Here is a 26509-nt window from a genome sequence, read left to right as displayed (position 1 = left end):
AACTTAGAGCTTTGATTCTCCAAGGCAAAGCCCGTGAAGGTCTTTCTTCCTTTCCCGCGCATTATTCATTTTGCCAATCCGTTCGTCCGTCTGCTGCGATTTGACAACGTTCTGCCTCTTCCACTTACCGTGGACTCGGTGATCCCTCCCACTGACACAGACAGCCCCAGCAGGGTGTGGTACTGATACTCAGGCAATCCAAGCAGCTGTGCGATGTACTTGAAAGCCTGGGATGGGGCGTTCCAGTTTAAACTGGTTATGGTCTCACTGGAAGGCAAACCAAGCAAACAAAATTAAAGATCACCAAAAAATAACATCTTTAAATCAGACTTGATGTGTTTCGACTAAAGTAACCAAAACCACATTAAAAGGAAAAAAGAAAAGAAAAAAAACTTGTTACACTTTACAACGCTGCTGGTAATATACTTGAGTGACTCACACAGGAAAGATGTTCAACAGCTCCTCCTTGTGGGGTATGTGGGGCACTACAGGCTGAGTGCTGTGAAGGAGGAGCAGGAAGATGTTGCCAGCATGGGCTCTGTAGTGGTCGATCTTCTCCGCCGCCTGTTGAGCCAGGCAGCACATGGTAGACTTCACCCTGCGTAGACGCCAGACATTATCATAAAGATCATTCAATTTACGTCTTTCATTAAGACCTGCCGCATAGTTAACCGTCATTTTGCTGAAGTTCACTTAGCAATAAAGAAAGAAATAGATTAACACTCAACAGGTTTGAAGAAAGGATCTCTGGAGCGCTGCTGGCCACCATCAAGGTGAGGTCCTTTAGGCTCGTCATTGCTGCCTTTCTTACCCTGACAGGGAGAGAGAGCAAAGAGTTCACGCTCACAGTAGAACCGAGGTGTGTCGATTCACCTGAAGCTCATTGAACGGAGTTAAAATTCACCTACGGTTCAATTGAACATCAAAGAGAGAGAGAGAGAGGTAAAAAAAAAAAGGATGCACATAAAAAGTAAACCAACCCTGATCGAGGGAAGCAGGTCAAGCCTGAAGATTGCAGCACGACTTGTGTTTGGGGAAAACTGCGTCTGAAATAACCGCAAACCGTCTGGAAAACTATTCCACGTTGAGAGGAAACCAGGACCCGGCTAATCTGCTGTGTGTCAGCTGCCAAGCATGGTGGTGGGGGAGTGGTGATTTGGGCTCGTTTCGAAGCGAGAGGTACTGGGTGCCTTATAGTCAGCCATTTGTCCGGTTCTCACATATGTGAGGCCGTCTATCCAACAGCTAAAGCTTCACTGAAATCAGATCATCTAAGCAGCAAAGCAAGAAGGAAGTGAGAAAAAGCTGCAGCAATGACAAACACACCACAGCTATTTATTGCCCTCTAAAGGTGGTTCTGTGAGCTATTTAAATTATAGCTGGAACTTAGTGCGTACACACGGCTATTTTTGTTTATAACTAATCAGAGCGGGGACTCTGACAGACATTTTTTTGTAAACAGTTAAAGGTGGATTTGGATAAATTTAGATCATTTTTACCGTTTCCTGATAGAGAGCCGTACATTTGAACAAAGGTGTACTTTCCTTTCACCGCCACAATGCGAGCAATGCGAGCAATGTGGTAAACTGATACGTTTTACTTTGCAAACTGTTCCTTAAGCCCAACTTATGAACCAAGTGACTTTAAATTCTTTAAACAGACACGAGAGACATTAAGATACAAATACCAGAATTCACTGGGCTACAATTGTGAAAGAGTGAGATATTGTGACCCATGGACTAGCACCCATTCAGCTTAAACTTTAGCCCAAACACTGCATTAGTAAAGCATTAGTAAAGCATTTATTAATAAAGTATATTTTGGATGGGTGGTGTAATTGTGCCTATTATTAAAAGAGCTTACTGTTTGAGGAAGTTGTGCTACAAAAAAACAGTAGGAAGATAAAGTGTGAGGAGAAGCAGGAAGAAGTTAAACAAAATAAGGGAAAGGATATTACTCGACAGCCTTAAGAGAGCCAGCCCATCCCTTGTCGCAGTGACAAGTGACAAGCCAGGTGACATTCCCCACGTCCCAAAGCATGGCCTGAAGCTACATGTGAGAGAAGTATTTTTTTTGCTTCACTTCTATGTGAAGCATCAGCAAAAAGCACCAGAAGCCTGCGGCGGGAGAGCCACCGTCAGCATAGCAGCACTCACCAGGCCCCTACGTCCCCCCTGCTGTCTGACGTGTAGTCGTTGAGGCTGCTGAGCAGAAAGCCCATCACCTCAGCTATGTTCTCCGAGCAGAGGACAGAGTCGGGGCCGCCGTCGGGACGAACACCGGCCTTCAAAAAGACTCTGACAAAACACGGGAAAACAGGGTCAGGAGATGCAAAACAGAGACAAGAACGGGCATGTGAACAGGAGGGGGAGGGGGGCTGACTGAGAAAATAAATGCACTTTGGAGGGAATATGCGAAATCCGATTTATGGACGGATGCGCCGTTCCGGTCCTTCTGGTAGAGTCAGTCCACAGTTTACTTTGGCGTTAGTAATGGGCTTTATGCGTCTTAACAGAAAACACGAGGAACCGAGGCGAGACAGAAGATGCCTTTGTGTTGTGAACCTGTACCATCAGGCAAAATGCATGCGTAAGAAAACTCACTGGGCGACCGATGCGACCGCGTCTCTTCTCGCCTCAGTGAACTTCCCCTCCTTCTGGCTGACGGCACACATGTGCTGAAGGCCTTCAAAGACCTAACACAAAAAGGTTTTGTTTGTTTTTTAAACCATTTATTAAAGGCTAATAACCTAGAACACCTCTTAGTAAGCACACACGTTGAACAAACCGACCTGCTTCAGTTTGTTGTGGATCATGAATCGCGGCAGACAGCCGAGGGCGCGGGCCGATCCGCACCGAGTGAGCAGCAGCGAACTATTCAGTCCTTCAAGGTACTGGGATATGAGCGCATCTTAGGAGCATAAGAGAAACCATTGTAGGGAAACTCCAGCAGGCAGATGAACCTTTTGTGTCTTTAATCAGGGTCTACAGGAAAAAACGACGAGGACTCCCACCTTGTATTTCTGCGTCAGCCTGGTTTGTTTCGTCCTGGTAATACTCCTCACACAAGGCGGATAAGGCTGTTACCACATCATCCTGCAGATCCAAGTACAGAAAGCTCACTGTGTTGTAGAGGTCACAACAATTATATATTAAATCTGTGAAAAGATGTATGTTTTTTTTATTTTTTATATTCTTAAGAAGACCCACTTCACTTTAGCCCAAAAGACACGCTCAAATCCATACTTTCTCATAATCTAGTCAAGTTATCAGTCATTTTTTGTCACATTTACAAAGTACAAAAACAAAACTAAGTCAATCTGCAGACATTTCTATTGAAGTATGGCTTTAAATATGCAACCGCGAAAGATCAGAATCATTGGTCAATTCATTCACGGACCCTGTATTTATATATATATATATATATATATATATATATATATATATATATATATATATATATATATATATATATATATCTGTAAAAGAGTCAAAAGTTAACTTACAATGATGCCCCCCTTTCGTCCACTTGAAAAGAGATGAAGATTCTTAATGGTGTCGTCGATGATCCACTGCCACCCAGCTAAAACGTAACAGAAACTTTCAGCTTTAAAAACAAACAAAACAAACAAAAAAAAAAATCCAAAACTAAATCAGTTTACTTACAGATTATGGGGTCACTCTTAAAAGGCATTTTAGACAGGGACAACTTTTCTATCAGACTGCAAACTGTTAAAAAAAAAAGAGAAGGTGCCAGAAATATACAACAGGATTGAGTTATTGTTTTTGCAATAAATCTGAAGAATAATGAAATGTTCACATGTGCTGTAGACCTACTTGCTGGTCTCATTAGCCCTCCACCAAAGCCCCTATAAAAAATAAATAAAAAAATAACGATGTTACTGTATTTTTGGAACTATAAGTCACACTGTTTTTCATAGTTTAGCCGATCCTGTGACTTATATATGTATTTTTTCCCACTTTATGACACATCTTTTTGTCTGATGCGACTTATATTCCGGAGCGACTTATAGTCCGAAAAATACGGCGTATAGAAAACAATTTTCTTTTCTTTTTTATAACACTTGAAGCCAAAACATTGATGGATAAGTTCTGCCTACCTGTATTGTTTCCTTTCATGGAGCTGAAAGTGGCAGCGCATTTCAGTCAGTTACATCAGACAGTCTGACCACAAGCTACTGAGGTAACAAGTATTACACGGAAGCTACTGCACACTCACCACATTGTGAATGTTCTTTAGTGCGTCCACACACTCTGGAGAAATTATATCCACCACAGTCCTGTTAAAGAAAGCAACGTCGCTCACTTCATTCTCCGTTTTCAACTTCATTTTCTTATGTTGCTGAAAACGCTCGTTAGGGTAAACAAACATCCGCCGTACTCATTTTCGAGCACATATTGTTTGAATCGTGTTTCAGGTCTACCTGTTGGTCTGGAGAGCCACTTTGTACAGCGCGTGCGTTATTTCCCCGCAGGCCAGGATGGCTCCGTGGCGGCCGTGCAGATCGACGCCCACCGCTGTGGTCAGCAGCTGCGGCAAAACTGAAACGATGGAACGAAGGGAGAGAGCGCCTTTACGAATAACTCTTAATTAAAAGGTTTCAGTCGGTGCAAAAGGAAAAAAGGAAAAAAAGAAAGCATTTTCCTGTGGCCTAATTAGCTGAAAGCTCAACGCTGGCTGATGAACAAGTAAGGTGACATTGCTTTTACCTGTTGTTGCCATATAATCAGGTGCTTGAGGCGTCAGGTTGTGGAGCGCTTTAGTGGCAAGCTCTCGGATCGCGCTGCAAAACAAAAACAATCAATGTCTCCTAAAGATATTAAATTCTACAACATCCTCATAATGTTTTTTTTTTTTTGTTGTTGTTTTTTTAAAGAAATGTTCAAAGCACTGACCTGTCCCAGTGGTTGATTTTCCGGGAAATCAAATGGTCGATCATGGATTTAGTGTACTCTGGGAAACTGGCTATATAAACACTTTACAAGCAAAACAGATAAAAGTTTTAAGATATACAAATAACAAAAGCAATTTGTGACAAGTCTGCATATTTTCTCAAAAAGAGAAACACCTATAGAACTAATCTTTATAGATATATGCCTCTGCATTCACTCATACCCTAAGGCTACCCTCTTTTTCTACCAACACTGTGGTAATGTATGCTTGGATTTGTTTGTGACATGAACCTGATCAATTGGGCAAATCAAGGGAAATGGCAAATAACAAATATTCAGATTCATGGTTTTTAATTGGCAGCACATCAAAATATATTCCGGCTCTACAAAGATTTAAATGAAATTGAAAATGAAATGCACTGTTTGTTTTATTGTCCTTTGTTTACGACTCTCAGAACCGAATTGTTCGCTAAGGTCCTTGATGTTTACCCAGATTTCTTTTATTTGAGTGATGAAGATGAACTACAGTATTTATTTAAGCATTATGTGTTTCAGTTTGCGCAGTACGGTTCAAAAGCTTGGCATCTTCGAAAGAGAGACGCTTTCTTTGAGAGACGTTGATGTTATTTGTCTGCATTTCTGAATGTTTGTGTGTCTTAGAAGCCCATGGTGGCTGGACACAAAGTAAAAATAATTACCCATCCAGCAATGTTAATAAAGTCCTCAACCATGAACTCTTCTGTGTAATAAAATGTGCTAGCATTGAATGTGGGGCCGTCTGTCTGACAAGGACAGCCTTGTGAAATTGGGTCAGAAAAAAAGCACAAAGATTCAGAGCAGAGCTGAAAAGGAAAATAATGAATGTGCTGCTGGGGTCTAGTTAAACTCCAGCCTTCGATTACAGTGAGGACTACCGTCACGTTTTTGTGATAATATGAGATGTGATTGTAGAGCTCCGTCTCCAATAAATCTGAATATCAAAACATTAATTTGAATAAAAAAAAAAAAAAAAAAAAACTTATACATGCGTTATGCAGACTTTGATCCATTCACATAAATGTTTTTGTTAATTTGGACAATAATGTCTTACAGCTGATGAAACCCCAAAATGCTGATTCTTTTATTAGGCCAATAAAGTATTTTTGATGCAGGCATGTTCCGGCCTCCACAATCCTCGGGATGACTGCTGACTTGTTCGGCTGACGGTGACGGACTGATTCCCACCAGGAGAATAAGCCGCAAACGGTCGTTGCATCCCGGCACATCGATGGGAAAAAGTTTGGTAGAAAAAGGTGCAAAAGCAACAGGGATGAACGCGGTCTTGAGAAGATTGTGAAGCTAAACACATACAAGTTTTCGGGGAGGGATTCACAAGGCGTGGGCTGCTTTTACCACACATGACGCATCGAGGACGTGGGCTCATTCTGTTGTAATCCTCGTAACAAGCCTATCCTGAACCAGACGATCTCCGAAGCGCCTTAGCTGAGTGTTGTTCGGTGGTAAGAGTCTCCGTTACCGACGAAGATGCATTTTCTATTTAATTTGGAGATTAAGGTAGAAAAGCACAGAATCTGTGTTCTCCAGTAGGAAGTTTCTTCAGTCAGTGCTTGATGAATCTATGGGGCATTGTCAAGAGAAAGATGAGAGAATCCAAATACCACACATAAGCTCTGGAGCACCATTAGATCAACCCAGGCTTCCTTAAGAACTTGCCAGAGCAAAACACGATGATCCCCCCTCTGTGCCACGCTGCACCGATGCACTAATCCATGCTAAAAGAGGCCTGGCCAACGACTGAAGTTGGGCCAACGAGTGAAGTTGGGTTTTCAGCAGCTTTCAGCCACGATCCTCAAAGTTCACAGAAATAAACACCTGAAACATCTCAACCTGTGTTTAATGACTCAATATAATACTAGGTTATCACTTTTTGAACTAAATTACTGGAATTATTTTAAATGATATCCTTTTTAGGGAGATGCAACTGTGACAAGAAGTTGAAATTAAGTAATTTTCTTCGACTGGCAACAGGATCAGGGCTGCGGGATCCCATGCCTAACTAATCTACTACTGTGGTGTAATGCATATGAGGCGGTGATGATGTGCACTTGAACAGCTTGTAATGAAAAAGCCTTTCCATTAATAATGTTCTCACCTAATATTCAGATAGCAGTTGCTGATCTTTCCCACAGAAAAGTAGTCTGCTGCTGTCAAGATGTCAATACCATGAGGGAAGGTGCCCTAATGGAAAAACAAAAGCAGGGCACATTACCTTAAAACGGTCTGCATTGCATCAGAAACCAGCTACATTTAAGAGGAAAACCTCAGTGACAGTGTTCTCAAGTCAAGTAATGACAAATCTGGAGTTCTCGCTTAAGGACTACTGGCACGTTCAGCGTTTGAAGGTGCCCTGTAGCTACACTAGAAGGCCGTTTCCTTACAACGAGGCCTTTCGTAATGAGGCAGGTTTGAGCATGAAGTGGATATCTGCTGAAAAATAAGTGTCAAATAAGGCTAATACTGTTTGAATGTCACGACGTTCAGGCCGTCGGAGCTTCGGTCACAAACCTGTCTGCCGACATTCTCCTGGAAAGCAGCCTGGGAGAGACAAGAAAAATAAGGTTTCCTCATCGGGGATATTTAGAAAAGCTGAGGACGTTTATTTATTTTGGTGGGTGGGGGGGGGGGTGGACTTACGGAGGCAGCTCTGCGGCAGTTGACGTTTCGATCAAAAACAGCGGTGATCAGCATGGCACTGTGGAGAGATTTTATTTCATGAGAAACGACGACATGGATTTATAGCACAGTCTTCTGAAACAAAAACAGAAAACATTTAGAGACGGACCGTTACCACAAACCGAGCTCGCGCGCTTCACATAGCGGAGGTTCAACGCCGGCGATATCATTACCCATGACTCTCGAACGACATGAGAGGTTTCACCTATACACATTAAATCCTTTCACAGCACAAGGCCTTTGATAATCTCAGGGAGTGGGTGCGAGAATGCGGGCTCTGGGTCGAGGGGGGGCTTACATATGCGTGGCGGTGACAGCCTGAGGAAAAAAAATACTAAGTGCTGCAACCTTGTTTATCCTCCTAGCATGTACCCCGACTCCAAAACCAACCAGAACCAGGCACGGTGATTCACCAACCGCTTGTGTTTGCCTAGAAAACTGCTCCTACCCAGAGGGCTTGCAAAAACAACGCTGCACAGAAGAATATGCTGAAAAAAAAAAAATAGATACAGTGCAACAGGTTTGTTCATGGGAGTTGCAACTTTGCAGAAACACAACTGTTTGGATGTGCCCCCGAGTCACTAAGTGCCATTTTCTCAAAACGCACATTTTTCTGGACTTGTCATGGAGCTGTGATGAGGGGAGCAGGAACCAGCTTGTCCCTGCGTCTCTGCCAAACGACGACCGAAACCTGCGAGCAGCAGGCGAAACCTGGCAGTCTTGTGGCCCAGGGAAAAAGGGAGGGTGTTGTCCTGGGTGCCGCTGATGATTCGCAAAGGGGTTAACTCTGACACTGCAGAGCTGGTCTGCACAGTCAGAGGCCGCAGGTCCATACTTGCAAGGCGAGAGAGAGCGCATGACATAAACCGTTACGGGTAACAAAGACGGAGAGCACCTCGCTGGGCGATGAAAGTTGCCTCTGCCCCGCTTAGAGATTAGATTGGGCAAATCTTAAGATACAACTTTTCGACTGTGGATCTGGAGCCTCTAGTTCAAGAAAAGTCATGAAACGCAGACGGCGTCCAAGAGTTTAGACCTGAAACCGATGCGTAGCTTTGTAACTGTCAGCTGAAAGATCTAAATGAAGTCTTAAACATAAACAAATGTACTCAAGCCTTAGGGCACCAAAGTGAAAATGATTTAGCAGCTTATTAGAACTCCGTTTCCATTTTATACAACCTTTCCAACACACGTTTATAATGAATCCGCATTTTCCTGCCCACTATCGACTGAAAATCTAAAATGACTGCAGGACAGATTGCAAATGAATGCCTACTTTAATATGCATTTCCAGAAACACCCAGCGATCTGCAGCTACATAGGCAGCAGTATGAACGTGCAACAGCAAAACTGGTTTCAGGCAGTAAATTACAGCTCACAGGCAAACTGTGCAGCTTCCATGTAAATAGCAGTGATAAGGTCTTTCACAATAAAAAAACAAATTGCATTTACTGATTTTGGCGTGTCCCCTTAATGCAGTTCAGGAATAAAAAAAAAAAAAGGAAGGCAGCATTAAGTGGATTTAAAGCTATTTTTCATGATTTTTCAGCTTTTCAACCTTACTGCGTTACTTTCAAATAGTTTTATAAAACAGAAACATAGACAGTGCACTGATTGGCCAGGACGAGGGAACATCCCAGATAATACCAAAGGTATTTAGAGGTAAAATGCAGAACAACCAAGTCTGAATAGATATTTAGATATATAAACATGGACCGTCAAGCAACCTTTGGATTTTCATCAAACATTATTTGCTCTCCTGGCCACTAGCTGGCCTTTAGGATTCAGACTAAATAAACGCTTAGTTTAGTCATTAGTGACTTTATGAAATATTGGGCAAGTTAAAAATGTATTTTAAAAATGTTTCCCTGACCTTCCAAACTGTTTTTGTACCATTTTGCTTCAACAAAAACACCATTACTGTGACTAGACCCGAACCGGTTTGACTCTGCTCAACTCCATCTTTGTTCTTTACCTTCTGCACATGTGAGTAAATCTTCAGCGACTTTCTATAAGCGCATCATCTGCTTGCAAATTCAAGTTGCTTCATCACAATGTCTTAAGATGCTTGACTCTGTCTCTCCTTTCTGAGGTTCATCACAAACTGCAAAACGTCAACACACCATTGTGATTCATATTCACGGGTGGGATGGCCAGGTTTGGTTCTTCTGGAGAAACGCTTGTTGTTCCAAAAACTAGAGGCAACCACGGTTCGGACCAAAACACCAGAACGCATTTCGCTGTTCTACTGCTGGTGGTTCTGATGACAAAATATGACCAGACTGTCCTGGTTGCTCCAAAACCTTTTTCTCCCATTTAATCTCTTCTCTTAGAATGACTAAATCACACAACTCCAAATTAGACATTAGAATAAACATAAAGCAGTTTGCCTTTTAAATTACTTTTCCTCAGTCAAAACTATATAGCTGACAAGTAGAACAGTTTTTGTTGCAGATTAGAAATTTAAGTCAGTTTTAGAATCCTTAGTTTTAATGAATGTTAACTGATTAACTGATTTTCAACGTCTCATGTTGATTTCTTGAATAAATATTTTTCATAAAATATAAGCAGTGCAAAAGGGGAATTAAAAGTAAATCGAATTTTCTTGAAATTACTGTATTACTCCTTGATTTGAGCAGCACGTTTTTAAGTTCTGCCACAAAATAAGACTTTTGCACTTTAAATAGTAAAAACTAATCTCCATCATCTCATTTCGGTACCGTCTTACTCCCCTCCCGTCAGCAGACAGGATGTGGTATACGATTTTTGTCAGAAACACACAATACAGAAAAATTGCTCTGTTTCACATGTTGAAGTTGTTCTAGAAAAATAATCAGCACTCAATTAGAAGACGTTGTTTTCTGACAGCGGTAAAGCCAAAAGGGCAAATAAGATCAATTTCAGGTGTTCTCATTTTTGTCTTAAGACGGTAACTTGTGACGGACGCTTAAGAGAGTTGTCAAAAACAAAAACTGACAACAAAAAGACGAGTGTTACCTGGCAATCTGAGTGACGAACGGCTGAAGTTCCTTAGGTTCATAAGCTCTGGAAAAAGACCAGCAGACGTAGCAGGCGGCGTCGCGCACGTTGGAGCCGACACTGCACGCTCCCCTCTTCTCATCGTAGGTCAGCGACTTGATTATAAGTGGCACCACTGAAAAATATAAAGCCAAAGTAGAGCCGTTTGTCTCAGGATAGAAATCAAGACAATAAAGGCTTGAAGAAAACAACACAGAGGATTTTTTACGCAACCTCACATCCTGCATCCAAACCCCTAACTGATTATGAGACAACTTTGAATTTCACATGGAAAACGGAAACACTGACAGACCACAATTGTTTTTTATTTATCATCCACAAAACTTCCAGATTCTGTTTTTTTTTTTATGCTCATCCTTCATGCAGACCAAACCGTTGACACCATATATCAGAAACGAGCAGTAAATGCAAATCACCTGCAGGCTGCTAACTGAACCGCGTTTTACAAACTTTACATGAAGTCGGGGAGGACAGAGCTCCGTCTGACCGCTTTAACCAAAAGGTGACCCAGAAAGAGTTACATCTCCAAGTCGACGTTTAAATCATTGCTCGAGGCCTGACTAATATCAGGCGCATCACTGTTGCCTGAGGGCCCTACTGTTTGGGCTGAAGCACCACCCACTAGAGAGGCAACACCTTACAAAGGAGAAGTCACCACGCAGCTAAGCTCACACTTCCCATCACACACATCCAACAAATGCATCCCGGGCTCTAAGCTGATAAAACCAGATCCGGACGTCTGCTGTGAGCTGTGGACCCCCCCCCCTCTCTTTGAGCTTCGTACACGGGAACAGACGCCGCTGCATCACTCCGGAAAGGTAACTCCTGTCCCATTAATGTCTTTGGTTAAAAGTAACAGCATAACTTTTTTTTAAAACTGCAAAACTTGATTTGTGTAATCAGACTGTGTTGATTAGGCTGTAAATAGGAGGGATATAGGGAAGGGGTGCACCTGTTATCTACAGATCTTAGTTCGAACGGCTGCTATAGGTGATGAACGGATGAGCGCATGCCTTTGTTGTATTTTTAAGCTATTTGTGAACGCAGCTCTACAGCGTTTAAAACCTGTTGCTCAAAATGTTGAAAACAACTGGTTTGCTTCAACCGTCGTGGCTGTCATTTTGTGCTTATTAAAAAGAAACGATTGTGATTGATTGGTGTATATTCCCCGTAAAAAAAAAAAATGTCTTAAAACGGCATTTTCAAGTGAATTAGGGTTCTTGAGAAAGGGAGTGTCCTTGCACGGCGCTTTAGTCGAAACTTGAGTGACAACTTCTTGCGACAGCGCACGACAAGCAGGTTTCTCGATGCACGCCCAGCAGCCCTAAACTAACATCTCTAGGTGGTGTTTAATTCGAAAGCGAGAACGGGCAAATGCTTCACACAGAGCCCGTGTGAACGCTTTTTTATTTTTTTATTTTACTCGGTTATTAAACCAGGGGTGCTGTGAAAATGAGCTAGGATGAGCAAACTTCATTGGCAGCAGGCTTATGGAGTGATAAATGCATCCCGCAGGTGCAGCCATGGAAAGCAGGTTGGTAAGCAGGTTGACTCGTAGTTCCCACGCTGACAGCACACAGTTTAGAGAAAGCAAGTCTCTGCATGCCCTCCAGGTCTGCGAAACTAAAAGAGAATGAACTGGCTGTTTGGCGAATTCGTTTTTTTAGGAAGATGAGCAGAGAAAAAAAAAAAGAGAAACTAAAAAAAAAAAAAAAAATGAGCGGGTAGCATTAGAAGAGACACATGTCAGCTGACGGCAGTAACCCAAGACCAAACCCAGAGTGAACCGGGATGTATGCAAAAAATGTGGCCACTGTTTTGCATGAGGCAGACAGGTTCTCGCATTTAAATGTTTCTCTGCTGAGTGTCCGTTCCAGTGTGCAGGAACAAATGTAGCCCCAGGCCGTGGGGTTTTGTGCACCAGGAGATTTCTCTCGCCGTGCAACTACAAAAAAAAAAACAAAAAAAACACCCAGTTAAAACATCCAATGATGAGCAGTCTTCCCCTGAACCAGTCCAACAACTCTAAACAACCCGTCAAAAACAAATACCTTTTAGGTTACATTCGCCCATTTAACATTCGGCTTTTGTAGAAAACAAACACAAAAAAAAAAAACATGACACTTCATTATAATGTGAAGCATAGCTCCTTCACCATGTTTTGTAATTCTTCTTTCAGGAAAACGAGTCAAGAGTCGAGATGGAGACGGATCAAGAACGCAAGCCGAAAAGGCCCCACTACATTCCTCGGCCGCCAGGCAAACCTTTCAAGTACCAATGTTTCCAGTGTCCTTTCACCTGTAACGAGAAGTCTCATCTCTTCAATCATATGAAATACAACCTGTGTCAAAACTCAATCTCCTTGGTGACTCAAAAAAACGGACAGACACCCCGACAAACGAAGGCTGTGGCAAAGGCGGTCTCTGTCAAAACTAAGGATTGTACAAATGTCCCTCCAGCAGTCCAGGGTCCTGAGAAAGAAGAGGCGGAAGAGAAGAAAGACGAGAGCAGAGACGACACAGAGGAGCTGGATGTTGGGTGCGACAGTCCAGCCGGTAAGGACGACCAGAACGTGGCGAAAGCGAGCGCGCTCTCCGAGAGCGACGAGGCCAAGGATGCGCCACGGCCATCTGCTTTCTCCCCCGTCACGCCTAACCGTGACGGCGCTGAGGCCTCGGTGGCGACGGTGCAGCGGAGAGAAGAGCCGCCGGCCTCTAACATCGGCCACCCGAGCGGCCCGTGGGGCACCAGAAACCTTCCGTTTAAATCTTTCACCCCTCTCATGGTTCCCGAATACCCTCCCTATCTCCTGCCGGAGCGACCCCTGTATCCGCAGTACTTCCTCCCGAGACACGTCCCTGGAAACGACCCGAGCGCTCCGTCTTTCCAGCCAGAGTTTATAGATGCCCAGAGATCTCTGGTGCAGCCACCCATCGCCCCAGCTCACGGAGCCCCGTTCCCGCCTTACCCTTACAGATATTGCCACACTCTTCAGCCAGTCGCGCCCTTGCCTTACACCCTTTACCGACCCCATGAGCTTTCCATGCCCATTTCAGGACACAGGTACTTTCCTTTGGATGGCTATGCTCAAAGCTTCGGCCACAGGGACCTGGACCTGTACATGTATTCGCAATCCAGCCTCAACAGCTCTCACAGCTCTGCCCAGGGGGAGAGTCACCACGGCCAAAGTGGAGACAAAACAACCAGGTCGAGCCCTAAGGAGGGCTGCTCCGCTTTAGGGTCCCCAGACAGACCCAGTCAGGCAAACGTCCTGTTGAGAGACTCCGAGCCTTCGCAGTACACGACCACCGGTGAGTCGGAGGCCTCCCCCCAGTTCGGACACGCGTCTAAAGCCGCAGCATCGGTCACTAAAGATTCAAGACAAGAGGAGTCCGCAGAAACCTTACTTCAGTTAGGAAGTCGTCGCCTAGATGGAGGGTAAGACAAAGAAAATCACGTTTGCTTATCGAGCAGAATTGTTCTCTTTGCAGTAGTTTGCCTCTAATGTTTTTGACGTGTCCTTTTCAGGGCAAAGGGAAACGGGCCACATTCCCCCTCGCAAGATAAAGACCGCCAAGAGGAATCAGAGAGCGTAGCGCCTCTTAACCTGTCGAAAAGAAACCAGGACCACGAAGAGAAACCTGATCACAGGCTGATGGGTTTAGACGCAGATGAAGTGAACGGCGCAGAGCCGCTGAACCTCAGCCTCCGAGCTCAAAGCCCTTCAGAGGACCTTCCGCAGAGAGCCGACGCAGATCTGGACGAGGAGCCGTGCGACCAACGGCAGACCGCCGCTCTGGCTCTCTGCCAGCTCGCCACTGCGAGCTCCGCAGCCTCTTTAGGTGACTTTCACATTACAGCCCAGCCCTCTGAGAACTCAGCGGACTCTGCGGCTCCTGATTCGCCGAAAAGTCCCGAGCCGACTGAAGGTGTTAAAGCGACTGGCCTGAAAAGACGAAGCGGTGGCCAGACTGAGGGCAAACGGCAGAAACTTACGAAAACAAGCGCAACGGAGCGAACCCTGAGGAGGAGGACTCGCTACTGCTAACAACTAAACTGGGACTGTTGCAGAAAATGTTGCAATGAGACTATATCGTCATGCCTTCGCATCAAAATACTTTTCTTGATTGGAAACTGAGAGTTGAAGCGTTCCAGCAGCCCAAGATATGAAAGGCCAGACAGGTACATCGTTACAAGTCTATGGGAAAAAAAAGTTCATCAAAAACCCTGTCTAGTTTACAGACTTGCTGTCAAAGGCCTTCTTATTTAAAACCCGTCATCTTTACATGAACTTTAGTCAGAAAACACAAATGCAAAACTGTGTTTTCAATGTAAATACCAGTAAAAATGTATGTAATGTAAGAAATAAAGATTTTTTTTTCCATTTATTGGTGCAAAATTTAATTCCTCTTGAGTGCACGTACCATCAGTCAACCTTGAGGGAAGCAGCAGACCTCTCCTTCCTAGCTCGGCCAGTGCGAGGCAGCCTCCATGCCAGGCATTATCGGTTTCCTGAAAGCTAGAGAAAACACACATATATTAAAGTTAAAAACAGAGAACTGGGTGTAATCTGAAAATAAATTTAAAAAGTAACCGAGAATGTTTGACTCTTGATTTTTTTTTTTAATAAAGCGGAGGACAAAAAGAACGTGAAAAACTAACAATATATGGGAAAGTGTAACTCAAGGATAGAGCCAATGTGCCCAAAGCATAAACTTACCTGAAGCAGTCCAAAACTGATCCGACCACATCATCTGCCAACTCCTTAGGAAGCCTCCCAGTCACCCTCCCAATGCTGAAAGGTTCAAATACATCGTTACCACCCACTAAGACGTCTTTTAAAAATAAAGAATGCCAAAGACAAGTAACAACAAGGGGTTATCGTCAATCAAGCATGCAGATTTGCTGGGCGCCACATGAAAGCACCGTTACCCCTTAGCCGCCGACCAGCGCACAACTGTCTCCTTATCTTTCAAACCAATGAGTAGATCCTCTAAAACAAAACAAAGAAAAAAGGTCAAACATTTATTTGAAGCAGAATTTCACCAGAAACTGAGAGGAGGCGATAACTTACCAATTACAGTTTCCACCTCCTCAGGAATGTCGTAGTCTTCATCCTCTTCTTGCATCTCTTTCTCAGCAGCAGCTGCAGCCCCGGCGGCTCCGGCGGCGTGAGTCGCAGTGAGGTTAGCAGTAAGGGAGCGACTCCCTCTCTGGTACCTGTAAATATATGCATTCATCTTTTAAAACGCAGAGGTTTTGCACGCTTTACTGGCAGAGGATGTGACACAGGCACAGCTAAGTGTTCGAAACTAGTCGAAAGAAAGTGCAAATTCCTAAACCCAAAACTCTGAATTGGTTTATCAGAGTATCAAATAGTAGTTTAGCTCCAACACAGTTAAACTAAAGGCAATCATACAACGAGCCGGCGGGTAACTGGAGTAAAACGGAGCCCGTGCTGTAAGTCGGGCGTATCATCTGACCTCCAAGCAGCTAAACGGGGCTTGAGGAAAGTGAGGCCGAGGCGCTGGATCAGCTTGACGTTGATCTTTCGCAGCTTGGCCTCGCTGCTCTCCGACAGGCGCTTCTGCTCCAGACAACGCAGAACGACAGGAGCTGGGGAATCAGAACGACCAAATGTTACACGAGGGCAGAGTTTTCAACCTATAAACCCGACGCTTAAAAGTAGGAAATGGAACCTACCATACTGTAAAAGGTCGTCCCGTTTCCCGTGTTTAAAAAGCTTTGCCTATCAGACATTAAAATAGAAAATAAGAACATTAATAGTTATCTCAGATACCAAAAAAAAAAGACATACTGACGGACATGGAGGTTATTTTCAATAGCTATTTCACTCAGAAAATTAGCAATTCATTCATTCTTACTGTGATCTTGAAATTTGCATGAATCTTAGTTATTTAGAGCTTTTTCCAACATAAATAAAATCTACATGGATGCTGGTGACAGAGCACACTCGGCCAGATTCAAAAGCCCCGAGCATGATTTAAGAGGCGCTCCGGTACGCGTGAAGATTTATGTTCCAATGAATATAAAGTTCCTGCTGTAGGGGCCCAAGCTAAATTATCTTAACACAGAGTGGCACTTGCTTTGCAAAAACTTTCTGATTAATAAGACATCATCAATGAGGTCATGTATGAGGCATTATGCCCACCCAAAGAAAACCTGAACATTACCTCAGCGTGACTCTCGTCTACAGAGAAACCGTTTAGCCTAAAGCTGCGGATTAGACTCCCGTAAGTGACTTGAAGCAACAGATCCCACACAGACAGCAGGTGCATCGCACACCTGTCACAACCACACTAACGATTGTGTAAAGCATACCGATCGTGTCAGCTCTTGTAAATTACACTCCTCGGGCTGAAGAAAGCCCGAGCGCGCGCCGGCAGGCAACGCGCGCACGGCGACTTCGCGAGCGCGGCGTTTTACCAGAGACTGCAGGACACCGTCCAGCTCCATGATTTCCCTCATCGACTGGGCGTTGGTCCGAGACACGGCGGCGAGACTCCAGTCCAGAAAGTCCCCGAGACATTTCTGTTTCACGTCGGGGCGTGTCATGAACCTGCAGGGTTGTGCAGAGCCCGACAGATAATTAGAGGTTTTATGAGGACAAGCACACGTACGCAGGCACTGCAAGAGCAACATCGCCCTCTGGGGACAACGAAGACTGGTGACATTCGTCTTTTCTGAGCATTTCCAAGCTGATGTTTTTGTTCACTTCTATACGCTTTATTTTTAGTGAAAACTCTAATTAGTCAGTAAAGTGAAATAAAAGTTTCTCTAAAATTTAGCTGATGTAGTTTAAAAATCAAGCAATTCTTATTGGCATATTATGTTTTAGATGCAGTTATTGTAGATAGATTTCCATCAAAAACATAATAAGACTTAATATTTCAGGATACAATAAATTATGTTGTAACGTGGCCTGGGCCAGTGTGCCATAAGTCAGAGGAAACATACAATAAGCCAACAACCAAGATTATTTTATTTTAAAAGAAAAAAAATAATATGACAACTTTTTCCACTTAAATAATCATGCTGTACCTTTTCTACCATAGCTTTTAATTACATTGTTTTTTTGTTTTTTTTCTAAACGGGCTCAGAGGGTTTCAAAAGCAACTTCCGCCTGAAAATACACAATTGCAATAAATCAAGAATAGCTCCACAATTACCAGGTCTAACTGTAACATTTTGGTGCCAATGTAAAGTTAAGACATGATATTTTTCCAGTGGAACCACTAACACAAATGTGACTATGTCTGATTTATTTGTGTTTAAACAAAGGAAAAAACAAATTTGCCTTTCCTGAAGTTTTTTTCTAAATAAACAGTGAAAAATACTATGAAAGTCCTATTGAACACCTGAGAGACAGCTCCGATTGTACTATAACTGCAGCAAAGTTGGACTGAATGGGTTAAAGCATAATTTGATCCATGATGGTTTTAGAGGAGCATGGTGCCAGGCGGAGGTATCAGCTTGGTACAATTTAGCCAAATGTGCCAAATCTGTTCTTCATCTCATAAAAAGGAAATCTAGTCAAATAAAAGAGCTGGTTTCTGTTGTAGAAATCATTTTGCATATGACAGAGCTTTTGATAACAACATGTTCGCTGTATATCATTAACTGTGTCCAGAGCAGTTCAGAAAGCGAACTGTGCGTAAAGCATGGAAATTACGACACCTGACAACAATGAAAAAAGATGTGCGATAGGTTGTAGGAGAGATATGACTCTAGTTTAATAAGGATACCAGCCATGAAGGGCGGAGTCCTGAAGCGTTTTTCCTGAAGAGTCCACAATGTTCGCTAGACCTTTGAATGGCATCATCTGCATTTAAAGTGCTATAAAACCTGTTATTACACCTTTGAACAATTATGTTTTCACTGTCATCTGTAATTACAGCAGAACTTTAAAATTCTTTTTCCCTTGAATGACTTGAGATTTGTGGGTTTTGCGTAACACTTTTGCATTTGAATGTACAAAAGCTGCTATGATAATTAGGCTTTGCTATAATACTGGTCATTATAAGCCAATAAGTGGGACTGATATTTGAATTCAACTCAATTTTATGTATATTGCACCAATTCACAACATATGTCATGTTAAGGCACTTTACAAAGTCAAATTCAATCAAATCACTCAAGACAATATCTGAAGTCAATTTAAAATCAACAACTACTTGCGGTGTTCCAAAATACGTGATTTAGCTGTGTCTCAACATGCTTTCCACGTGCTCCAAAAACAGACACATTTTATTAAAACAAGTTGAAGCCACGAGAACAGTATGAGGTTCTTTTGCTGTCTTTCCATCTAGCAATGTACAGCACTTTGGCAACCATGTGTTCTCCTAAATGTGCCAAATAGATAAACTGGACTGAATGAAATAAAGTTGTATTACACTCTGACTTTTGTTAAAAGCAATAAAATTTCCTTAAGTTTAACTGTAAAAAAAAAACACACTTGATGAGACAAAAAAAAACTAATTTGCACTTACTTTGAAACAAGAACTGAGGCAGCATTTCTAGGAGAGTCACCAACAAGTAGATAAGTCTATGAAAGGAAACAAGCAAAATAAAACATTAGGGAAATACATGCAAAATATTTCATTTAAATAAAGTTTAAGGAAGAAAAGAAAAACCTAAATATATTGAGATATTATTTTTTGGTCCATAATCGCCCAGCCCTAACTGTACATCAATATCTGGTTTCAACTGCATTTAATTTGTATACCTTTTTGCCAATTAATTGATTATAGTTTAAGCAAAAAAATATATCATTTCCCTAACAGATTTATTAATGTGATTAATAGAAGTTTATTTATTTATTTTATTTTATGTGTGACAGCTTCTTATACCCCCCGTCCCGTCATGCACACACGGAGGTCAGTTGGTTGGATTTTATGCCTTTTACTGAAATGGTTGGTCAACAACACGTCATTTACAAATTCTTATTCCAGTGAGTTTTGACAACTTTCTTTTTGTGACATGTGATCGTATAGTGGTGTGATGGCAAGCCACACAGGGTAAAAGCACACCCTACAACAATTTGCTTTTTTTTAATTCACTTTATAGTTATAACTTTAAATATTCCTTAATTATATTTCTTAGTTTGTTCCTTTATCGCCTTACAATGTTTATATGGAGTGCACACATATTAACACCGCAAGGTCAATTCAGTTTATGTTGTATTAATACTCTTTTTCTTTGTTTGAGTTACATTGGTGTTTGGCTTCCCCTTCTGGACTGAACCAAATGCCTCTTGCCAAGTAGGGGAGTCTTAGGGGGTAGTTTAGCTTTATTTCATTGTTTGAGTTAGTAGTTATGTGGTAGCCATTTTGTTTTCCCCTATTGTGTCTGTGGTTTAGCTAAACTAGTATTTAAGGGCCCTTGTGTGTCATTTCATTAGGTGAGTTTGGTTTGTGTCTGTCTGTGTTCAGTGTTTTCAGTTGACTTTTTTTTTATTCCTAACTTTGTTAAATATGTTTGTGTTTTTGGGTAATTAAAACCCACCTTTTGAATCCAACACCCGTGTCCTCCACTACGTACTGCTTGGTCCCTCGACAAGTGGTTTTGATAATACATCTCTAAAATAAATTGAATACAATTTGGTCTTTCTTGTACAAATGAAGTAAATTAGAAAAATAAATAAATACAGAGAGCGGTCAAAATTAATTATTAAATTACTTAACAGCATTCTCTGGTGGTTCACAGAACATAAAGCTAGCCATGTCATGTTGTCATGGAAACAACTAACAAACTGACATAACTGACAAGTACAATAGACCAACTGACGAACCTAACTGACAACACAAATTACTGACATTTAAAGTAACATAATTATCTCAAAGGGGTGGTCAACAACACACGAATAGCGCAGTGGGCTTCCCTACTGGTTTACTAGTCACTCTGTGTACTGTGACAAAACTCCAAGTTAGCCTTTGAACATAACCACCAATACTACTGAGAAGAGAATCTGATTTGATGGCTTACCACAGCAGAGCGCTGAACAGACTATGTGGAATTTTTGGCTTCCCTTCACATTTATAGGCCACCAGTAGGGGGCGCCAAAGACCACCCATCACAGGACAATTACAAAACAAATGTTAGCAAGAATTTCATCTGTATATCCAATACCCGTTACATATGTGTTTATTTGACAGGGACAGTGTGCATTAATTAGCATTCCTGCAAATGCACTAGAATTAGCCAAGAGGCTATTTTCCATCTGTTGTCCCTGAACAGATCTTAAAACTGTCTACCTAAAACAGGGGCGTCAAACTCATTTCTTTATGGGGCCACCTTAGCATAATGGAGTCATTAAAAGGGCCAGTTGCACCTGTATAGATGATACTTTTGATTTCATAATTTCATTCCAGTTCACATAGAAGTATAAAGAAAATGCACAGTAACATAAAAGTAGCACCAAAAGGCCCAGTTTATACAGGTTTATATGAAAAAAAGTTGATATTGTGGTGAGTTACACTTTAAACTCATCATTCTGCGTCACTTTTTCTCTTTTTAGATATTTCTGGGTTGTTTGAATGTGTTTTGGGAAAACTGACATCTAGTGGCAGGATGCTGTTACAACACAGTTAAAACAAAAATCAACATTCGCTACAGGAGGCACAGTTTTAGCCACTTTATACACTTTAAAAAGGATATATGCCTCTACTTTATGACACGATATGCCTTTGTTGGCTCTTGAGGGCCAGATAAATTGCCTTGATGGGCCAGATTTGGCCCGCGGGCCTTGAGTTTGACACCTGTGACCTAAAAACACAGCAGTAAGAATTTTGTAGTGAACAATACAAATATAAAAAGAAATTAAAAAAACAGCTTCAAAACTTGTATGAAAATACAGAGTTCATGTTCACTACTGCTATGGGGAGTGGTGGCCGAGTGGTTAGAGAAGGAATGCAAGTACCCGGTTCGATCCCCACAGCCGGCACTCTGGGTCCCTGAGCAAGACCCTTAACCCCCAGTTGCTCCCCAAGCGCCGCACAGTGGCAGCCCTCTGCTCCCCAAGGGGATGGGTTAAGATGCAGAAGTGAATTTCTCCATTGTGAGATCAATAAAGTTCAATTATTATTCACTACACTACAGATTTTAGGTTAATAAAAATAGAATAAAACATTCGAATAAAAATATTAATATTTTTATAATTATATTATATAGCCTCATGAGGCATTGAACCACTTAAGCCAACTGGTTCGAAAAAGGGTACATTTCTGCTATATATATATATATATATATATATATATATATATATATATATATATATATATATATATATATATATATATATATATATATATATATACACACACACACACACACAGCAGAGACACAAATGGCAGCATGGTTTGGTTATTCAACACATTCAATTAATGCTGACATGTCTGATGGTATTTTGCATGTTCTCCCTGTGCATGCGTGGGTTCTCTCCGGGTACTCCGGCTTCCTCCCACAGTCCAAAAACATGTTAGGTTAATTGGCTTCTCTAAATTGTCCTTAGGTGTGAGTGTGTGCGTGTTTGTTTGTCCTGTTTGTCTCTGTGTTGCCCTGCGACAGACTGGCGACCTGTCCAGGGTGAACCCCGCCTCTCGCCCAGTGAACGCTGGAGAAAGGCACCAGCAACCCCCGCGACCCCATGAGGGATAAAGCGGGTCAGAAAATGGATATATGGGTAGATGGATGTCTGATGTGTTATGAGCCAGTTTTTTAGATGCTTTTTAAAAAGAGTATGTTAAGCATGTCATGACAGCAGATGGTGTGTTTTCTCCATTTAACTTGTATTACAGTAGACCTTAGCAAAGAAAGGCAAAGTAAGAAAAAAAGGACTGGTTATATATGGTGGTATTTAATCAAGACAGAAGTTTGCATAGTCTTATCTTGGGCATAAATGTTAGATTTTGTTTTCTTTTTCTGTTTGGATTGATAAACCCACATGATGTTTTTTTAACTAATCCTAAAGTGTGCATGTCATGAAATTCACTGTTGATTTTCTTTCATCCGCAATTACAAGTGCATGATCAATATACACTATATTGCCAACGGTATTCACTCACCCATCCAGATAATCACGATCAGGCGATCCAATCATTTCCACGGCCACAGGTCTATAAAATCAAACACCTAGCCATGCAGACAGCCTGCATGCCTAGGTGTTTTCAAACGTTCTGGAAGAACGGGCCGCTCATAGGAGCTCAGTGAACTCCAGCGTGGTTCTGTGATAAGGATAAATCGACAGATCGGGGCTGATGCTGAAGTCCGCAGAGTTTGCCACCTTCCTGCAGTCATCTGCTGCAGACCTCCAGGCTTCATGTGGCCTTCAGATTAGCTCAAAGACGGAGCGTAGAGAGCTTCGTGAAATGGATTTTTAAGGCCGAGCAACGGCACCCAACCCATATACAGTGGGACAAAAAGGTGATTTTCATTATAGGTACACTTCAACTATAAGAGACAAAATGAGAGATGAAAAAAAAACAGAAAATCACATTGTAGGATTTTTAAAGAATGTATTTGTAAATTATGGTGGAAATTAAGTATTTGGTCACCCACATTCAAGCAAGATGTCTGGCCCTCACAGACCTGTAAGTCTTCTTTAAGAGGCTCCTCTGTCCTCCACTCGTTAGCTGTATTAATGGCACCTGTTTAACTCGTTATCTGTATTAAAGACACCTGTCTACAGCCTCAAACAGTCAGACTCCAAACTTAACCATGGCCAGGACCAAAGAGCTGCTGAAGGACACCAGGAAGAAAATTGTTGACCTGCACCAGGCTGGGGAAAGTGAATCTACAATAGGCAGCAGGTTGTTGTCAATAAATCAATTGTGGGAGCAATCATAGACATTGGAAGACATACAAGACATTGATGATCTCCCTCCATGTGGGGCCAGATGCAAGATCTCATCCTGTGGGATAAAAATGATCATGAGAATGGTGAGAAAAAAATCCCAGAACTACATGGAGGGAGCTGATGAATGAGCTGCAGAGAGCTGGGACCAAAGCTACCAAGGCTACCATCAGTAACTGCGCCGAAAGGAACTCAAAGCCTGCAGTGGCAGGCGTGTCCCCCTGCTTAAGACCGTTCATGTCCAGGCCAAAGAGCATATGAATGATTCAGAAGAGGATTGGGAGTAGATCACGTGGTCAGATGAAACCAAAATAGAAGTATTGAGTTGAACTTTTGTTTTTGACCAAATACCTTTCCACCACAATTTATAAAGAAATCATTTAAAAATCCTACAGTGGGATCTCCTGGCTTTGTTTTTATTTATTTTTTTCTTCATTTTGTCTCTCATAGTTGAGGTGTACCTATGATAGAAAATTACAGATCTCTCATCTTTCTAACAAAAAGAACTTGCACAATCAGAGGCTGACTAAATACTGTTTTGCCCCACTGTATCACCATGTGCAAAGAGTTGGATGCAGTGGTGTAAAGCATGCCACCACTGGACTCAAGACCAGTGTTGGTGTGTTCTCTAGACGGAGGAATTGTGCTTCTCCATCTGGCAATATGATGGACAAACGGTGTAGAGCAGAGACTGAGATCCAGGCCTTCTCAAACGACCTTAGAAATATGCTTCTGGAAGAATGATCAAAGATTCCCATAAACTCACTCCAGAACCTTGGACAGCCTTCCCAGAGGAGTTGAAGCTGTTATAGCTGCTAAAGGTGGATCAACGTCATATTGAACCTGATGTGACTTAAGTTCATATTTGAGTCCAGGCAGGTGAGTGAATACTTTTGGCAATATAGTGCATAACTCATGTTAATAAATTGGTTTCTGAGCATGGACCAGGTATTCTGCGTCTCGCCCAATGACCGCTAGAAAAAGGCATCAACTTATCTCCAGTAGATCCAGCTATAGATAATGGATGGATGGCATGGACCAGGCATGTAAAGAAAACCCTGAAAACTTTTCCATATGGAAGATTTTCACCACTTACCTTTGCAACGGTTAAAATACGCTCCATGATGGGCTCTCTAATCCTGACGCCTTCTGATTCCAGGTGACCATCCAGGCGATAAAGGTCAAACGGGATCAGGCAGCCCATGGACAGCCACAGCAGCAATATGTAGCGCGTTTCCCAAGTCTGCAATGCCAAAACGCACAGACCTCATCACGTCGCTGTAGAAGGCATTTGCACACGATTGTAACCAGAATCAGAACCAGGATGCTGCACACAGCAAGGTAAGGGGGCCTGGGTCTCAGAGGCAGACCCAGGACACGCTGGAGGGACCCGATCCTGGATAAGCGGAAGAAAATAAGAAGAAGCCCGACAAAATTTACCTCCAAGTCTTCGGGATCCTGTCTCGATATCAGCTCCAAAACCGGATGGACGTCAGCCACCTCATGAGGAAGAAGCTGCATGAAAACTTTATAGCTTCTCACCTAAAGAAGAGGGGAAAGAAAAAGTTATTCAAATCAACCAGAGGATTAAGTTATACGTAAAATGGATGTGAGTCCCTAGATAATAAACCTTAAACTGACCTTACAGATGACATAGAGGAACTTGAAGCTCAGGTGCACCAATGACGCGGGGGAATTTTCACTCCTTGTGAAGTCCAGCAGCATCTTTGTCATCCATTCTGATACGACATTCAGAAGAAAGCATTAGTTGCAGTTTCCCCTGGTCTCCGCAGACAAGAAACAGTATCTGCAGTGTACCTAGATGTGGATCCAGCAGATGAGGCTGCTCCTGGTATCTGTCCATTATTACTGTGGGTACAAAAAGCACAGACAGTTACGGCCGGAGCTCCAAATCCAACCCGTTTTAAATGGTTCATTGTGGTTCTGCTGCACCTCGGAACTTCTCCATTGCCCCTTCCCTCGCTCGCTGGTCTCCGTGCACCTCAGGCAAGCTACTAATCAGTGTTTTGGTCTCACCGCTCTCACTGAAGCCACCCAAAACACACGTTTTAACAATAGCATCTGCCTCTTCTTCTTCTTCTCCTCCTCCTGTGTTGTCGTTTTCTGCTTCCATGAAGGCCATTGTGACGATGTATTTTACCCACCGGCCTGTAGAAGCAGGTTATTCGCACTATTTAACTTGCTAACGTTAGCTTCTCAGATTAGCCAAGTAACTGGTACAAGCTGCAAGGCAAGCAAACCACTGTAAAATGTTTAAACTTCAGAAGAAAACGACTGTATTATCTGTATCCGATGAGATGCTGGCGCTCTGTAGCGCACTTGTGACGTTCCACACCCGTGTACGTAATGTGACGATCGTGAACGAGCCGTACGGGTTAGCAAGCTCTTTCAGGATGAGAGCTGGGGGGTTTGTTTTGTAACATGATTGGATCAGATAATATGTTTGCAAAGCTCAACACTTGTCGCTAACACACCGATTTAGTTACCTTTTTAAAAATAAATTAGTAAATACATATCACATCCATAGCAATATCCCCATGTTTTCAATTACCCACACACTATACAGTGGCGGTCTTCATCTTTGGAGTGGGCTTCCTAAAACCTTAAAATGGATAAGAGAGCTGTACTTAAAAGACATTAAAACTGAAAACGCGTGTCTTATGTGTAAAAGCTAGAAGTCTTCGTAGTGAATGAAAAAGGCACTTTAGAAGAATAGGCTGTTGATGAACTGAACCGAATGATTTGGATCCCTCACATGAGTCGGAATTCCCCTGGCTGGACGCGCCCCGCCTTAGTACGGCAAGCGAGATAATTCTAAAAGGCAACATATACGGGGTAAATTGTGGTAAAAGTGCTTTGACGGCCCCAAAATGAAATAAAAAATGAAAGTTCACATACCATTGTTCAATATTTATCATTATTAACGTTTTAT

The 26509-nt window shown here is 42.4% G+C and overlaps 2 protein-coding genes across 3 annotated transcripts in view; one reads left to right on the top strand and one right to left on the bottom strand.

The window, feature by feature from the left end:
- The window catches only part of tbcd (tubulin folding cofactor D), a 30100-nt gene extending 4174 nt beyond the window's left edge, over positions 1 to 25926 (bottom strand). Inside the window, exons 1-32 of one of the 2 annotated variants that reach the window (XM_012871026.3) lie at positions 25510 to 25926; positions 25375 to 25425; positions 25198 to 25295; positions 24997 to 25098; positions 24653 to 24799; positions 19196 to 19251; positions 17133 to 17265; positions 16389 to 16434; positions 16169 to 16301; positions 15760 to 15905; positions 15618 to 15678; positions 15406 to 15480; positions 15110 to 15204; positions 10644 to 10800; positions 7608 to 7665; positions 7479 to 7508; positions 7066 to 7151; positions 4917 to 4997; positions 4731 to 4804; positions 4445 to 4562; positions 4240 to 4300; positions 4121 to 4143; positions 3837 to 3868; positions 3666 to 3728; positions 3506 to 3582; positions 3014 to 3095; positions 2792 to 2910; positions 2604 to 2695; positions 2157 to 2297; positions 729 to 812; positions 440 to 598; positions 129 to 267 (exon numbers count right to left, since the gene is read on the bottom strand). In XM_012871026.3, coding sequence (XP_012726480.2) covers positions 129 to 267; positions 440 to 598; positions 729 to 812; positions 2157 to 2297; positions 2604 to 2695; positions 2792 to 2910; positions 3014 to 3095; positions 3506 to 3582; positions 3666 to 3728; positions 3837 to 3868; positions 4121 to 4143; positions 4240 to 4300; positions 4445 to 4562; positions 4731 to 4804; positions 4917 to 4997; positions 7066 to 7151; positions 7479 to 7508; positions 7608 to 7665; positions 10644 to 10800; positions 15110 to 15204; positions 15406 to 15480; positions 15618 to 15678; positions 15760 to 15905; positions 16169 to 16301; positions 16389 to 16434; positions 17133 to 17265; positions 19196 to 19251; positions 24653 to 24799; positions 24997 to 25098; positions 25198 to 25295; positions 25375 to 25425; positions 25510 to 25699 — 3009 coding nt within the window. In that variant the 5' untranslated portion in view covers positions 25700 to 25926. Of the gene's footprint in view, positions 1 to 128; positions 268 to 439; positions 599 to 728; positions 813 to 2156; positions 2298 to 2603; positions 2696 to 2791; positions 2911 to 3013; positions 3096 to 3505; positions 3583 to 3665; positions 3729 to 3836; positions 3869 to 4120; positions 4144 to 4239; positions 4301 to 4444; positions 4563 to 4730; positions 4805 to 4916; positions 4998 to 7065; positions 7152 to 7478; positions 7509 to 7607; positions 7666 to 10643; positions 10801 to 15109; positions 15205 to 15405; positions 15481 to 15617; positions 15679 to 15759; positions 15906 to 16168; positions 16302 to 16388; positions 16435 to 17132; positions 17266 to 19195; positions 19252 to 20210; positions 20285 to 20690; positions 20698 to 24652; positions 24800 to 24996; positions 25099 to 25197; positions 25296 to 25374; positions 25426 to 25509 lie in introns of those variants that run through there. The other variant, XM_021320705.2, reaches the window with a different exon arrangement.
- Positions 10831 to 15073, top strand: znf750 (zinc finger protein 750). Its single transcript, XM_012871027.3, has 3 exons — positions 10831 to 11503; positions 12865 to 14123; positions 14214 to 15073. The coding sequence occupies exons 2-3, from the start codon at positions 12886 to 12888 to the stop codon at positions 14731 to 14733; spliced, it is 1758 nt and encodes a 585-aa protein (XP_012726481.2). The 5' UTR covers positions 10831 to 11503; positions 12865 to 12885; the 3' UTR covers positions 14734 to 15073.
- Positions 25927 to 26509: the final 583 nt, after the last annotated feature.

The sequence above is a fragment of the Fundulus heteroclitus genome, chromosome 16, assembly GCF_011125445.2.
Source record: "Fundulus heteroclitus isolate FHET01 chromosome 16, MU-UCD_Fhet_4.1, whole genome shotgun sequence".
In the NCBI taxonomy this organism is placed as follows: Eukaryota; Metazoa; Chordata; class Actinopteri; order Cyprinodontiformes; family Fundulidae; genus Fundulus; species Fundulus heteroclitus.
The sequence above is the reverse complement of the archived record's forward strand: the minus strand, read 5'-3'. Positions and strand labels throughout refer to the sequence as shown.

Bases quoted from the DNA above. Each gene is read 5' to 3' on its own strand.
- znf750 (XM_012871027.3), top strand. From the start codon at position 12,886: ATGGAGACGGATCAAGAACGCAAGCCGAAAAGGCCCCACTACATTCCT. The intron at 14,124-14,213 runs GTAAGACAAAGA...TGTCCTTTTCAG, and splicing joins AGTCGTCGCCTAGATGGAGG to GGCAAAGGGAAACGGGCCAC.